The following is a 17145-nucleotide window of genomic DNA, read 5'->3' on the forward strand; positions in this document are numbered from 1 at the left end:
TGTGTGATTGCTTTGTTAGTACAGTTTTGCACATTCTTCAAAGATTTATGTTATAAAAGATAGAATGTCTTAATCTTGACAACCAACAACATTGTATTGTGGTTACTCTTTTCCATTTGGAATTTTTTTTTTCCTCCATTATTTTTCATTGTGATGATCCATTTAACTTGTCATCTTGTAAAAGAAGTGAAACTAGGAGTATCAATCTATTATTTGAATGTATTCAATTGAAACGTAACCACATGTTATCCTTTAAAGAAAGTACTTGTTAAATTATTTTCTCTTTTATCATAGCATGTTAAGGACATTTGATAAATTATAATATATAGGTTTAATCTTTCGGAATCTCGTCATTTTTGTTCTAAAATCTCAATTGGGTCATCAGATTTTAAGTTCTCCCAATTGAGTTCTATTCTTGAAAATTTGTTGCAATTTGATCTTTTTCGTTAGGACTTCATTAACAACATTAATTGTGTATCATGTGTCAGCTCGTGTTTTATTTTTATTTTTTTAACTTTTTTCTTAAAAGATCAATTTTATAACACAATTACAAAATTTAAATGTACAGTTTAAATGTTTTTATATTTGAATTTATAAAGTTATCTAAAAAGTATTAAAACATATTTTAAATAAAGTTCAATGCAAAATTTAAATTTAAATAAACTTAATTTTGTTAAAAACATCTATTATAATAAAAATATAATTATAATATTTATATAAAAAGTTAAACTTGGTCTCAATTTGAAAAGGTGAAATTACTCCGATTTTAAAAGAAATTAGGATTAAATTGAGAAAAATAATAAATAAAGAGATCAAATTGAGATTTTTCACATAAATAATTAATACTTATGTGAATAATTAACACTTGACAAGACCATAAATTGATGTGGCAATTTAAAAAAAAAAAAACACAAGCGGACATGTGGCAGAAGCCTAATTTGACATGTGATAGTTGTTGTTTTAAGAAAAAACAAAGTTAAAAAAAATTACAAGTTGATACTTGGCACATTGTTAATGTTATCAATGATGTTCTAACAAAAATGATCAAATTGAAACAAATTTTCAAAAATATGACCTAATTGGAATGACTTAAAATTTGAGTATCCAATTGAAATTTTAAGACAATGATATTTCGATGAATTAAATCTAGTATATATTATATCAACTTTTTGATAAAACTTACTTATATTTTGCACAAGTTTATTAATTAGTTATTTTTTTATTTACAAAATAAAAAAATTACACAAGGAAAAAGTCAGAGTGTCCATATTATTGAAATTTCAACTAATAAGTGCATTAGTAAAAATTAGGGATGACAATGCGAATGCGATATGGGTCATGCGGTAGCCTGCTCTTAGTAAAAATGTGAAATTGATTGACATTTTGAACCTGTTAGTCCATATAAGCTTGATCCGTTAACTTGCAATCTGTGCGGACCTAAAGCGAGTGGGGTGAACTGGTCCGCATAACTCTTTACATATGTAGTTTGATACATATTTTTTGAAGTGTGGGATTGATAGTTAAACTTTAGCTACAAATTTATTATATAATATTTTTTTGTTAAATAAAAATAAAAATATTTAATTACTCAAGAAAAATAGATCAGCTCGGGCCTGTGAGCTAATACTAATGTAGGGTGGCCAATATTTTTAGATTATACTATTATTGCTGGATGAACCAACTTGACCTATATTTTGTGGGTCAAGTACGGGTGATTCTAAACGCACCGTATCATATTATCGTCCCTAAATAAAGTGTTAATAATTTGAACTTGTAGGAGACCTACGAGCAAAAGCCCACTACGATGTTGCATTTTAGTCTACCACTGAATTTAGTAGTGTAGCGTGTAACTTCAGAGGAAATTATTAGCTTAAGGAAAGTTAACAATTTTTGAAAAAACAAAAAATTCAAGACACTAAAAGGAGTTATGTTTTATATATGTAAATGACAAGGAAAACATATTCCTCTTTGGTGGGATATCATAATATTTTACACTAAATCAAGTTATATTTAGTAGAAGTTAATATCTCGTTTATATTTTTTAATCGTGTTAACATGATATAATTTTAATTTTATAAGATGAAGCAAGTGGAAAAGATAATATTTTCATGAAATTTGATATATATTATAATATTTCACGAGTGAATTGATTTGACATATACAATGTCATGTATCTAAACTGCATAAAATAATTTAACATGAATGTTACGGTACTTTTGCACTTTTTAAAATTATTTTACTATAAATATTCTATTAAAAAAAGAATATGTCACGATTTATAATACATTTAATTATACCCTTCATCAACTTGTATTATTTCGTTTCAAGAAATTAATGATTTAATCAGTTTTAAAAGAATGTTTAATTAATAATTTATATATAGTAACATTAAATGCATAAGAGTAACTATTTTACGATAACTACTTGTTATATTATACAATTACACCATAAATTTCTTTAACATGATACATTTATTTATCATTTTTTAAATTAATTATAAATAAAATAAATAATTTAATTATTGATTACAAAATTATTGAAAAATATTTAATAAATATTTTTCATAAATTGTTAAAATTTTGGTAAAAACATTTTGTTCAATAATTTTTAAAACCTTTGATAAATAGTAAATAATAATAAATATGATATATTTGGTAAAGATTGTTAATTATCAACATATAATAAATTATTATATAATTTATGATCGATGTAACACCCCATTTAATTTAATTATACGAAATTAAAGAAAGCGTTACAAAAAGATAACATAATAGCGTAGTCCTGGAGTTTAAAACTCAACTCTGTCGGAAACTATGCTCGAAGGTACTCAATACAATCTCACGATCTCCTTAACGTATAGTTGGACCAACTTGGCCATGGACATCCTCAAGTTCAACGCCAAGAAGTGGACACTCTTGGTTAATCGATCCACTATCACCCAGATGGTGTCATGTCCTCTAAAAGTCCGTGGCAAATGGGTCACAAAGTCCATCAAGATGCTGTCCCATTTCCACACTGGTATCTCCAAAGGTTGTAGAATCCCACCGGACCTCTGGTGTTCCACCTTTGCCTTTTGACAGGTCAGACAGGCTGATACAAATTGTGCCACGTCCTTCTTCATTCCTTGCCACCAGAAGTTTTCCTTGAGATCTTGGTACATCTTAGTCATGCTAGGATGCAGACTAAGACGACTCTTATACACCTAATAGACTCAGACCCCAACTTCACCTGTAGCCTCATGTCTCTGAAAATCTCCAGTAGTTCCACCTCCTTAATCATAAGATGTGCAGTATGCACTGTCTTCCTACTCAAGACATCTGCCACTATGTTCACCTTCCTTGGGTGGTATAGGAGCTCGAAGTCATAATCCTTCAGGAATTTCATCCATCTTCTCTGCCTCATGTTCAGCTCTTTCTGATCAAACAGGTACTTGAGACTTTTGTGGTCGCTGAACACATGTAATTGGGTACCGTAAAGGTAGTGCCTCCAAATCTTCAAGGCAAACACTATGGCTGCTAACTCTAGATCATGAGTGGGATAGTTTCTCTCATGAACCTTAAGTTGCCTTGAAGCATAGGCCACCACCTTCTTTTCCTGCATTAACACATAGCCAAGTCCTAGATGGGATGCGTCACAGTAGACCTTAAAAGGTTTCCCCACGTCTAGGATCACTAGTATCGGCGCACTGGTTAATCTCCTCTTCAGCTCCTGGAAACTCTCATCACACTTATCCGTCCAGGTGAAGGGTTGGTCCTTCCGAGTAAGCAAAATCAGAGGTGCCACTATCTTGGAGAATCCCTCTATGAATCTCCTATAGTAGCCCGCCAACCCCACAAAACTCCTAATCTATGTGGCAGATTTAGGACTTTTCCATTTCACCACTGCCTCGACCTTCGCTGGGTCCACTACAATCCCCTACGCGGATATCACATGCCCCAAAAACTGAACCTCACCCATCCAGAACTCACACTTGGACAACTTGGCGTACAATTGCTTCTCTCTCAAAACACCAAGCACCAACCTAAGATGTTCTGCATGCTCCTCCTGAGTCCTGGAGTAGATAAGGATGTCGTCTATGAAGACTATGATAAACTTATCTAGGAAGGGCTAGAAGATCCTGTTCATGTAGTCCATAAACACCGCTGGAGCGTTAGTCACACCAAACGGCATAACTACGTACTCATAGTGGCCATATCTAGACCTGAAGGCCGTCTTCTGTACATCATCAGCCTTCACCAAAATCTGGTGGTATCCCGACCGTAGATCAATCTTCGAGAACACTGATGACTCATGTAGCTGATCCATCAAGTCGTCGATTCTCGAGAGAGGGTATTTATTCTTGATTGTCATTTTGTTCAACTGTCTATAGTCCACACACAGACGTGAACTCCCATCCTTCTTCTTCACTAACAGCACTTGTGCTCCCTAAGGCAAAGTTCTGGGTCGTATAAATTACTTCGGCATCAGCTCCTCAATCTGCTTCTTGAGTTCAACCAACTCCGTCGGAGCCATGCGATATGGGGCCATTGACACTGGACATGTCCCTAGTACTAGATCAATAGAGAACTCCACTTCTCTATTGGGAGGCAACCCTGGCACCTCCTCCAGAAATACATCTCCAAAATCTTGCACCACCGGTATTACTAACGTCGTCTCTCCTCTCTCTACCTCCAGATGTGTGAAGATTATGTAACACTACGCGCCGTCATGGAGTTCCTTCATAACGCCCTGAGAGGATACCAACTCAGGCTCTTCTGAGTTGGGAAACAACAATCTTTTCTCTCGGCAGTCTATAAGAATGCGATTGACAGAGAGCCAATCCATCCCTAAGATCACCTCCAAGTCTTGTAGGGGTAAGCAGATCAAATTCACATTGTACATGCGTCCCTCTACCTCCACTGGACACCTAGCACATAAGTACGACGTCCTGACCAAACCGGACGCCGGAGTAGACACCGCAAGCTCACACTACAGCTCGCACACCGGCAGACCCAACCGTTCCACACATGCGTTTGACACAAAAGAGTGTGTCGCTCCAGAGTCATATAACACACAACATCTCACCCCAGAAATCACACAATACCCCATAACAAGGTTACCTAAGCTTGTAGCCTCTGCTCCTGTCATCGCGTAGACTCTGCCCGTCGCCTGAGGCTTGTTACCTCTATCTCTCTGCTGGTGCTGGTGGGGAGTCTGGACTGGAGGGCATGTCATTGCCCTGGCAAGGTTGGGGCAATCCTTCCCAAAGTGGCCTTCCTTGCCACAGTTGTTGCACCGACGATAACCCTCCATACGTGAGCAAGCGTTCCTCAGGTGAGGGCCGCCACAAATGTAACACTGCACCCGACCCTGCTGAGGAGAGAAACTCCTAGACCCCTGAGACTGATGGTGAGGTCTGTCATACGGTCTCCTCTGCTCCTCATGCCTAGGTTTGGACCCAAATGGTCCATCAATCCTCTGAAACGGTTGTGGCTGCTGTGGGCGGATTGAGCATCACCCTGGGAGGATTGAGCATTCCTACGGTGAAGTGCCATAGCTCACTGGAACATAGAAAATCACTTGGTTAGGCTTGGTAATATAGGATTTTAACTAAACACTCAGAGACACACAAAGAAAGCTAAGCGGAGAATCCAAGTCCATAGACCTAAGGAATGACCACTCTGATACCATAAATGTAACACCCCATTTAATTTAATTATACAAAATTAAAGGAAGCGTTACAAAAAGATAACATAATAGCGCAGTCCTGGAGTTTAAAACTCAACTCCGTACAAACTAAGGCACACCACGATGCCCAAAAAAAAACTGAATAAAAAGATTACAAAGAAAGTATGTAGATCCCAGGGACAAACAAGTACATGGGCCTTAGCCCTAAAGAAAAGTCCAAAGGAAACTAAAAACAAGCCCACGCGAACTATACGGCGAAACCATCACCTCCTTGTTTCCCACGGGTGTTCCTCGCATCTGCTCACACCAATAAGTTGATGATCATCGCAAAAGAGAGTACCACATAGCAGAACACACAACAAAGAAAGTACGGTAAGCTAGAGCACAAAAGATTTCGTCCATCAAATTAGATATATTTTCACCAAATCATACACCCAACTCAACCAAGCATGTTATGACTTTCAGGCAATACAATACGACCCGACTCGACTCATCCGGATACATATAACTTGGTCGGATTTAGCAGATGCTTGCACTTGTGGTGGATACCTCTGCTCACCCCCGAGTTATGTGTTACAAGTGTTACAATGAATCAGTTTTCCCTCACCACAAGGTTAGCCCTTAATGAATTTCAGGCCTCCTGCTACTCTCACCACAAGAGTCAGTCCGCTCTAGGTGAGACTAACTAACCCCTTAGAGCGTCAGGATGCAACCTTACCTTGAATCCTTACCTAGTTATACAGATAGGGCACCACTATAGACACCCACTAACAGGGGCCATGGAATTACGTCCCGACCACTGAAGCGCAACCCTGGAGGTCTCACCTAGAGACTCCAAGGAATTACACACTGACACAAACTAAAAATCATAAATCAACAATGAGGGAACACTAATCATGCTTACAATTTCATACCAGCCTCTGAAAATAATTCCTCATTCGTATCACATGTTGAATCCTTACCACTAGTCATTACCATCTCATGTGTATGGGGCCTCCTCTCATATCAATACCATGTCCCATTAATTCCAACTCACTCATTAATTTCACATGCCAAGTTTCCACGATTTCCATCATTCCATTCATGAATTATGTCACGCATACATCGCAATCCATTATATATATACATATCTCAACATAACAATCATACACAAACAATTACCAATCATCCAAGAGCAACCAAGCAACCAAACCACGCAGTGTCTCGCCCAGCCCCTCGTTCAGGCTGAAGGGTCTCACCTAGGCGAGACAGTCTCGCTCAGGCGAGTCCCTTTCGCCTAGGCGAGGGCTCGAAAAAGGAAACAGGAACCAACGCGGGATCTCGCTTAGGCGAGACCCCTCTCGCCTGGGCGAGTTGTTCGCTCGCTCAAAATAATGAGCTGGTCGCCTGGGCGACCTTTCGCGAAAAAAAGGTTTAGGCGAGTCCGACTCGCTTGGGCGAGATTACTAGTTCTCGCCCTGGTCTCACCTGCAACAGATGTATCTTTCAACCCAACAAATCATACAAAGCATTCCACGCATCAACAACAATGATTAATCCATACAAACATTTCGCAAGCTCAAGAACAGGCAGAAATAAACAACTTAAACTCGAACCCTAACTTCCCGTACCTGGAGAAAGGGTTAACAGAACTTTGACGGCATGACCGTAAGCACTGCAGCTCTAGGAACGAACTGACGAGCTGAAAACAGAATGGTAAACGGAACAAAAGGCGGATTGTTACGAAACTCTAGCTGTGAACTACGAAGGAATAACAATGGAACTGTTATTCCATTGTTATTCCATACAATCTAGAAAGGGGCACTTACGTGGAGTAGGAACTGTTTCCGAGTCGGTTCGAGAAGGCTTAGGGCAAAACCCTAGCGAGCGTCCTATGAGAGCAAAGAGGGATGACGGCTGGTTCTGTGGAATAGTGAGAGTGAGTGGGTTAGGTCAGATTAGGGTTTGGTTTTATCACTTGGGTCAGCCCTAGGCCCAATTACAAGGGGCTAGGCCCAATTACAAGGGGCAACCCTTTACTTTAGGCAGAAAATAATAAAGCAAATTTTAATGGGCCTTACAATCTAGATCTATATTTATGTATAAAGGGATTTTTCTTTATGGTGTTCATTCTTTTTTTTTTCTCTCTTTTACACGATATCGTTTTATTTGAATTTATCTGATTTTTTAAATTTAATCACTCTATTAAATTTAACTATTTTTTATAATTAAATAAATAGAAATTATCTATAATTAAATAATGAAAATTATTTATATTTCTTTTTAATTATAATTTATTATTTTTTTTGTTATCATAAAAAAAAAGTGAAACATACGTATGTATTTTTACCGGTTATTAATAACAAATTGGTTTCAATAAGGGTTAGATAACCGTTTTTTTTAGACATTTTTGCTGTCTATTTTACCCTTATCAATATAAATTACCTTATTAATCATTTTATCATTTAAATTTTACAAGTATTTTTTATAATTAGTTTTTAAGAATATACTTTTTTATAATTTTAATAACATTTTTATTTTAGTAATAATTAGAAGAATTGACTTTTATTTATTATCATAAGATTAAAGTCAACACACATAAAGTTATTATAGTTTGAGTAAATGTTTTTCTTTCCTAACGTTAACAATACTTTTGTTTTGATTTTTTAAAATATGTGGATCTGATTATTATTTTTCGCTAAATATTTTATTTGTAATAGTTTTTAAATGTCAAAATTTCAAATATCAATTTTTATTGCTTAGTTAATAATCTTCTCTTTTATATATTGTTGGTGTATGGCCCGACCCAATAAGGAACAAATGGACAGGATCACTCCGGCCCAAGTATGGAGCGCTCTCGCGCTCTGGCCCAGTTGCTAGAGTACTTTTTCAACACAACACAGATGGTCCAATAAGTGTGATGGTCGGGTATATCCCAGTCCTTTTGGTTGTGTATATCCCGACTCAATGATGTGACAGACGAAAAATAGGATTATAGCGTAGAGGTACAAAGAAGCAGCGTGCAAACCAAAAAGGAAGGAGTTGATGTTTGGAGGAGTACAGACGAACAAATCTCAACCAAGAAGGACATAGTTGATATTTGGAGGGATACAGACGAACGAATCTCAGCCAAAAAGAAAAGAGTTGATATTTGGAAAAGTACAGACAAACGAATCTCACCCAAGAAAGAAAGAGTTGATATTTGGAGAAGTACAAACGAACGAATCTCGGCCAAAAGGGAAAGAGTTGATATTTGGAGAAGTACATACGAACAAATCCCAAACGTAAAAGGAAAATGTTGATCTTTGACAAAGTGGCAACATGCAATCTCCATCAATAAGGGAAGAACTGACGCGTATAAACTTAGTCAGAAAGGAAAGAGTGAATCCTCGAATACAAACGACCCGCAAATAACAATAACAGGTACCCCCACCCTCAAAGTTCATACAGCAAGCAGAGCTAGGAGGAGTCCAAAGGAAAACAGAAGGAGATTCGACACAAAAGAATCTTGAGATCGTCTGGTTCCATACTAAAATAATATTAATCAGGTACAATTAACTAAAATGGTACCAATGAGGTACATCTCTAATATCTAACTTTTAATTATGGAATGTAATTTCTCTACAAATTATAAGTTAAAAAATAGCGACTTGGTTGGTGTAATTAGTGTGTCCTGTGTTCATTTTTCATCTTTCTTTTCATAAATATTTTCTTATACGTGAATTAGTTTAGTTGACAACTAGTTTAATTTTTTTTTTCTTTTTAATGCCATGGGGTGTTTTCCTATCACAAATTGTCAAAATTTTGTGTAGGAAAGATTAATAAGCAAATTCAATTTATTTTATATGCTCATAATGTTTTTAATATAAAGATATTGGATTTTATCCATTATGGCTTTGCAAAAAGAAACGATCTTTTTTTAGCATGCAATAGTATCAGATAAATTTTTGTCCGTTCAATCAATCACTGTAAACAAAAGGAAGAAAACATAATAATAAAGGCTTAGATGACAGAAGAATAACGTATCAGACTATATGAATAAAAAATCTTAAAACTAAAACGATAGGTGTAAAACACATCAGACAAAAAGTTAAAAAATTTGAAAAAATGAAAAAAATATTATTTAAATATATATATATATATATATATATATTAATTTATTATAATTATACTAAAATATATACTTATTTTATTATCTATAACAATATATAAAGGGGATTTCCCTTTTTGTGTCCACTTTTTAAAATACCGATTTTACCCTTTAAATATAATAATTTATTAAATTTTTAAAAATTGACCGTTATTTTTATAAACTTTTCCTTTTATAAAATCAGATGTCTCTATTTCTTCTCTTCTTTTTTATTTATCAATGGTTATTCTTTTATTTATTCTGATATATTTCACTTTATTTTTAATAAATATAATTTATATATATATATATATATATATATATATATATATATTTAAAAAATACATACACAAACGCTATCGCACCTGTGTTACGCTAGTATTAATAACAACAATAATAATACATATATAATTTTAAATATACTAATTTAAATCCATCAAAATTCTAGAGAAGATATTGGCAGAGAAACAATTTGATATACCTTGATGGATCTTTGGTAGATGCCTCTTTCCAATTTTTTCGTTATTATTATAGATATAAAATAGGAATATTTTGAAAATTACATTTTGATAATTATTTTTTTTATAATTATTAAATGATTTTGGAATATAAAAAGATGAAGAAATGAAAAAAAAAATGAAAAGTCATTAAGAAATATCACCTCATTTTATAAAATTATTAAAATTTAATTATTAAAAATCATTTTTTTATAATATGTAATTTTCATATTTTACTTTGTATGTCAAAGGAAAATGCATGTGTTTATGATTAAGTAAGAAAAAATGCAAAAGTCGTCACAAATTCCATGTGTTGAAAATTTAATTACATAATAAAATTAAAAATGAACATTTTTAATCGTAATTTACTATATAGATTATTTTTAACTCTTAATATTTATGCATCCATGTTCTTTCATGAATTTACAGTAGGAATATTTATTTTAGTTTTTACAATATTATTATTATTATTATTATTATAAATTTCTTTTAATTTCTATAATAAGTTTAAATTCTGGGGTAAGAGTAACGGTTATTTCGGATCTATTTCCCACCACTCCTCACTTATTTCCACCTTTCATCTCATTTCATCTCATCACACAAAACCACTTTTCCGGTGAAATTCTCTTCCAAACGCAAATGTAAGAAGAAAGAAGAAGAATCATCGAGGAGTGGAAGATCCTTGGAAATGGTGCGTTTTTGAATGGGCAATGTTACAGGACCGGTGGCGGCGAGATTGGCGTTTTTCCCGCCGGAGCCAGCGACGTACGAGATTTCGCGGGAGCGGGACGGGAAGGTGGTGATTTCTGGCGTGAGCGGGGACAAGAACTTGGAGGCTCACGTGCTGGACACGAAGGGTGGAAACAAGATCGTTGCGACGTTCTGGAAGCATCCTTTTGCCAGGTTCACCTTGCTCTATTCCCATGGCAATGCCGCTGATTTAGGTCAGATGCATGACCTCTTCCTCGAACTCAGGGCACACCTCCGCGTCAATATCATGAGGTTTCTTTCTCTTTTTTTTCTCTTCTCATTGAAACCATGATTGCTCCTATGTTAGTTTATTTATTATAGGCTTTTACTTTTTCCACAGTTTCAACAACTATATATGAATGAATGTTTGTTCAAAGAAGAGATAATAAAATATTATGTAGAGAAAGAAGATTCGGGTGGAGGACATTTATATAAATAATATAAAATTTTAATAACATTGATATCAGGTATATCATCTAATTATTAAATATTAATAATAGTCAGATTAGTTAAAGTAAATTACCATTAGCTATGTTGTTGATGCTAACTTAATAAATGTAAATATCAAAATTGAGTAAGATGTTATGTTACTAACTTTAATAAGTATTAAAAATAAATTACATTATTAATGTTGGTTAACTCGACACAGAAATTAATATATGTTTAGAATAGGTGTAAGTGTTAAGATCTTAACCAAATTGGTCATAAAATTGACTTTAACTCAATTTTTGGTCAGAAAATGTCTAGGTCACTAAAGGAAAGATCAAACAAATTCCTCTTTCTCAGTTGTAGGCTATATCACAATTCTTACCTGGATATTAATTTATAAAAGAGTTTTTCCATCACAATTAAAATTATGAAATCATTATTTGGATGATCAAGCCAAACAAGAATTAATAATAGGCTTAAAAAGGATAATATAAATGACATGTGTGAGGTTGTTACATCAACTTCTAGCAACATGGTGTTCAATCGCTCATGACTTCACACTGACAACACAGACTGGAAAAGAATGACTAAGGATCAAGAGCTTGGAATACACAAATATTCTTATGTGTGTCTTTTAGTGGCCTAGATTGATTCACAAGATTCTTTAACCCTAAATTTATAATAGCTGGAGTGGATTTTTTCTTCGCAACCGGTTCTCATACTCTCTCCTTAGGTCAAGTAACAACATCAGTTGTGACAAATAAAAACAACCAAAATGTAAAATTATAATATAAAATAATGAAAATTGAATTTGACCAAAAAACTTGTGATAGAGGCCGGTTTCTTGTGATAGAGGCCGGTTTCTTGATTTAGCAATATATTTCTAACATATTATTGGTTGGGACTAATTTGTGGTTCTTGGATTCATTTTTAGTTTTGATGCTCTTGGAGAAGATTGGAATGACCCAAACTCTGAAACCATTTGATGGAAACTTAATCAATACTAACAAAATATTACCAAGGATCGTCCAAAACAAGCTACAAATATAAATATATAAAAAATAAATTACGTCTCTAAGACTTGATTCTTGGATGTAGTTACAAATATAAGATTTCTTGGGTGTATTGGAATGCTCTTTATGAAGTTATTGGAGAAACTTTAAAAGAAGTTGGCAAAAGCTATAATCCCTAAGTTGATAACTCCAATCACTGACAATGTAACTATTGATCATCCACCCCTTTTTCTACAAAATTCTCTTTTTGTAATATAACTGCACTATCTACTCGACCTCATTAATAAGTTCACGAACGGCAAAAAGAACAACCCTCAAACTCTTCTCTGACTTATGATTTGGACCAAACGATTTGTCACACCAATAATAGAGATTCATGTCACTTCTCTTGATGTATTCAAGAAATGGAATATCCTTGGTTTCTGTAATCCCTGATATTGTTTGACCCGAACTAGGCTTGCTCACTGACGATCTTAAGAACGATTCCCCACTCCATTGCCATATTTGTCTAAATTCATTGAACAAGTTAAGCTCTTTGTGCTTCCTTCAAATTTCATTCAAGACATAATTCCCTTCCACCTTAATAACAGAAACCTAAATAAGGTTCTTGATACAAAGGTACATTGATATATTGCTCATCCTTCATAGCAACCGCCACATCTTGTACAATTTTCAAGGCCCAAATCAGGTCTTTTAGGTTATGTGGACGAACCTGATTTCGAATATTCTGGCGTAACCCTTTGAGGAAATACCCAATAAATTCATCTTCCAATGTCTCATTTGCTAGTGAGACCAAGATTTCAAATTTTTCGATGAAATCTTCGCTCAAATGCCATGCTTCACTTTTTCTTCCAAATCTCCTTTGTAGTGTTGTTGCAAGATGCTCCCAAGATTGGTTCTTGGATTCTTATCACAAAATTTGAACTAATGTGATGCAATCCTTAAGAGATGAAAGGATCTTGATCAATTCAAAAGGTGAGAAAAGAAACTCCATGAAAGAACATTGAGAGGTAGAGAAAACATGGGTTCCGTGGTGATTTATTTTCACAACAATGGAAAAGCAAGATAGAAACAAGCACAAATTGCAAAAGGAAGAGACACATGGTAGTTCCTAAAATTAGAGAAAAAATTATTATTACACTTCCAAGAAGTACATGTGGCACATGAAAAAGGTAAAAGTGATCTGAAGTGCAATCACATCTTGTAAATCCTTTTCACTGGATTATTCAAGTTACACTTCTCTTCTCTCTAATCTAAAATAAATTGTGTTTCTTTTCCTTTTAAGCTTGTTTTTAATAGGCTTCTTTGTGCTAACAAACTATTAACTATAATAACTACCTTTCAACTGTAATTTTACTTTTTCATTTTAAACTCCTTTCATGATAAATCTGCCATCCTGCCTTATCATTTTATTGTTGTGCTTGCTCCTTCCTAAAAGGATAGGAGGCTCGGTTTTGAATCTTATTAAATGCAAAGTTAATTCCTCTCTAATAAAGGTTGTGTCTGTTTCCAAACCAGTTGTTTGTGTCTTGAGTTATATATTTTTGTTCATCCTAATAGTTCATAAATGTTATTGAACATACTTGTTTGAAGTAAAAGAAGTAATATTCCTTTCGGCATATAATTTTGAAACTTTATGCTACAATGCAGCTATGACTATTCAGGATATGGAGCCTCTACAGGTAAGGTAAGTATCACCCCTGATTCCTTTGCCCCAACTTTTACTTCTCTTTTTCTTACTTTATTGGGTTATTTCCAAACAAAATTTACAAGGGAGAATTGATCTTAGATGTCTAGATTGTCCTTAGGTTTGGGATTGTGCATATCATGAAATAGGAAATAAAGAAGCAAGATCAATAGATTAGATAATCCATTCCATTTGAATTCTACATTTTCTCCCAACATTCTTTCCACCAATCTAACTGAATCTGTTATGTGTGATTATCTCTCAAACTTTGATAGCCATCAGAGTTCAACACATATTATGACATAGAGGCCGTGTATGATTGTTTGAAGAGAGAGTATGGAGTTGAACCACAAGAGTTGATTTTGTATGGCCAATCAGTTGGTAGTGGGCCCACAATACACTTGGCTACTAAGTTACGGAATTTGAGAGGTGTTGTTATTCACAGTGGAATCCTTTCAGGGATAAGAGTCTTGTATCCTGTCAAGGTCACATTTTGGTTTGACATATTCAAAGTAAGTTTTTTTCTGAGTGATCTTCCTAATTTTTAATCAGTACCTATATTGAAATTTATCAGAGTTTTGTATTGACATGCTTCTCTTTACTAATTTCAGAATATAGACAAAATAAGGCATGTTGACTGTCCAGTCTTAGTTATTCATGTAAGGTTATCTTTCTATCTATTTTCCTTATTATAGTTTCTGCATCATGTCTCTTGCAGGTTCAAAAGAGCTCATTGGTTTGTTTCTTCAGGTTTCCCTCCTTAATAGATTATTGTTTCTTTTACTTTTTGAGTACATGATAAAGTTGTTCTATATAGAATTTCATATTTGCTTGCTATATTTATCGACTAGGTAAATATGAAAACTTGGTTGAACCCGACAAGGAATTATTTTCCTGGTACTGTAGTTTATTTGACTAAAATATTTTGCCATTATACTTCTCACCAGTGTGCAGAAAGTCTTCAGATCTTGTTTCAATAATTTCAGTGAATCAGTTCATATTTTTAACAACAATTGTTTTGCTGAATACCTCTACAAAGTGCAAACAATAGATTTTAGTTCTGAAATTGAAACTAAAATGGCTAGCAAAGGATACTATCATATCTTAAGCTCTGTTTTCAGGGGGTATCAGTCAAATTTTCCATTCTAACCTGAACTTAAAAAAGCAATCTATGATTCAAATAAAAATTTGAAACATATGCAGAATGTTGAATATGAAATGTTACATTCGAAACAGTTCTCGAATTATGCTTTTATTTGTCACTCACTTGTGTTCTGCTGCTATTGGAAGAGGATGGATCCATACAACACCGTGCTATTATTTCTTAATCTTGAAGCCTATGCATAATATAATCTATGGATATATTTTAAAAAATACCAACGCATTTTTTCTTTCCTTAGGTTGTTGTGAAACATTGCCACGACATAAGACCCTGTTGTACATAAGTTCTTACTAGATAAGACCACAGAGCATAGTATGATTATGTGTGACTATTGATGATTTGACCTTATCTTTGATTAAATAATGCAGTTTCCGTGTAAATAGTAGTTTTATTTGTCTGGTTGTATTTTATGGGCAGGGAACTAATGATGAAATCGTTGACTGGTCCCATGGAAAACGATTGTGGGAACTTTCGAAGGAAAAATATGACCCTTTGTGGGTGAAGGGTGGGGGTCATTGCAACCTTGAGGCTTTTCCTGAGTACATCAAGCACTTGCGCAAGTTTCTAAATGCGATGGAGAAAATCTCAATCACAGGAGAGACAAACAAACCACTCGCCCAAAATCCTCCTAATACTGAAACCAAACATAATTCTGAATCCAAACAAAACAAATGTTTAAGATTTGGTCTAATGAGATAGCTGGATCTGTTTCAGCTTTTAAAAGTAGGAAAGCAGAACCATGGCTTCATGGCAAATTCTTCATACACCTTCACATTTTCCTCCTCCATGTAAAAATTCTAATTTTGCCCCTTTTAAATTATGTGATTCTGAAATTAAAAAAAAAATGATTTTGAAACTGTACAATTCGAAAAGTTTTCAAATTAGAAGTCATTGTTTTTTAAGATTTTTAGACGAAGTTAAAAAACTTGTACCTGTGTGAATTGCACCACGTGGAATCTATTTTCTCTATATATAAAAAAAAAAAACGTTTGGATTGTAAAATCTGAAATGTAGAAACAAAAAATGACTTCTAAAAGTAAAGAAGTTTAAGAAAAAAAATAATTTTTAGATTGCACAATTTGAAAATCGTAACTTTTGGGTTGTACAATCTAAAAATCAATTTTGGCATAATTTGAAAGTCATTTTTAATTTTTGGTACAATCTGTTAGTTATTTTTGACTTCTAAATTACACAATCCAAAAAATCTATTTTTAATTTATGTTTATAATTTAAAACCTTTTTTGTAAAAAAAACAAAGTGAGTTTCAAGTGAAAGTACAGTTCAAAAGTCATTCTTGATTTTTGGATTCTAAAATCTGAGAGTTGTTTTTTACTTCTAGGTTATATAATCCAAACAGAATAAAACAAGAATTTGAATAAAAACAGGACCGTTTATATTCATACGTAGCAAGATGAAAAATATGGAGGTGCGCGAAGAATTTGCCTGGTTTGGTTGAAGGTTGAGACCCAAGATTTGGATACTTGAGTGGAGAAAGTAACAAGTGGTGGTTAATTATAGTGTAGATATATCTAGCAAAGTTGAGTTTATGAATACTATTGAGAGTGGATAAACATGTGTTTTTGTATTCTCAGCATGCAATTATTATAACGATATACTCATTGCACTCGAATATCTCACTCCTAATCACATTTTAAATATTAATAAACTTTAGCTTGTAGTCATTAAAGTTTATTTAAAAACAAAAAATCTTTCTATTTAAAAACAATTATTTATATATAACATACTAATCAGTATAGAATTATTTTTATACCGTACAAAACAAGCTACTAAGGTTTTTGCCACAAGTAAAGGGACAACACTCATTTTGATGT

At 33.9% G+C, this 17145-nt stretch overlaps 1 protein-coding gene across 1 annotated transcript; it reads left to right on the plus strand.

Annotated features, from left to right (window-relative positions):
- Positions 1-10813: 10813 nt before the first annotated feature.
- LOC114162877 (uncharacterized) lies at positions 10814-16914 on the plus strand. Its single transcript, XM_028046865.2, has 5 exons — positions 10814-11274; positions 14115-14151; positions 14427-14663; positions 14763-14810; positions 15731-16914. Exons 1-5 carry the CDS (start codon positions 10976-10978, stop codon positions 16010-16012), a joined length of 903 nt encoding a protein of 300 aa, XP_027902666.2. The 5' UTR covers positions 10814-10975; the 3' UTR covers positions 16013-16914.
- The last annotated feature ends 231 nt before the right edge of the window (positions 16915-17145 follow it).

This window comes from Vigna unguiculata, chromosome 9 (genome assembly GCF_037176805.1).
Source record: "Vigna unguiculata cultivar grain cowpea cultivar isolate G323 ecotype 2 chromosome 9, ASM3717680v1, whole genome shotgun sequence".
Lineage (NCBI taxonomy): Eukaryota > Viridiplantae > Streptophyta > Magnoliopsida > Fabales > Fabaceae > Vigna > Vigna unguiculata.

Bases quoted from the DNA above. Each gene is read 5' to 3' on its own strand.
- LOC114162877 (XM_028046865.2), top strand. From the start codon at position 10,976: ATGGGCAATGTTACAGGACCGGTGGCGGCGAGATTGGCGTTTTTCCCG. The intron at 14,152-14,426 runs GTAAGTATCACC...AAACTTTGATAG, and splicing joins ATGGAGCCTCTACAGGTAAG to CCATCAGAGTTCAACACATA. The intron at 14,811-15,730 runs GTAAGGTTATCT...TTTTATGGGCAG, and splicing joins GTCCAGTCTTAGTTATTCAT to GGAACTAATGATGAAATCGT.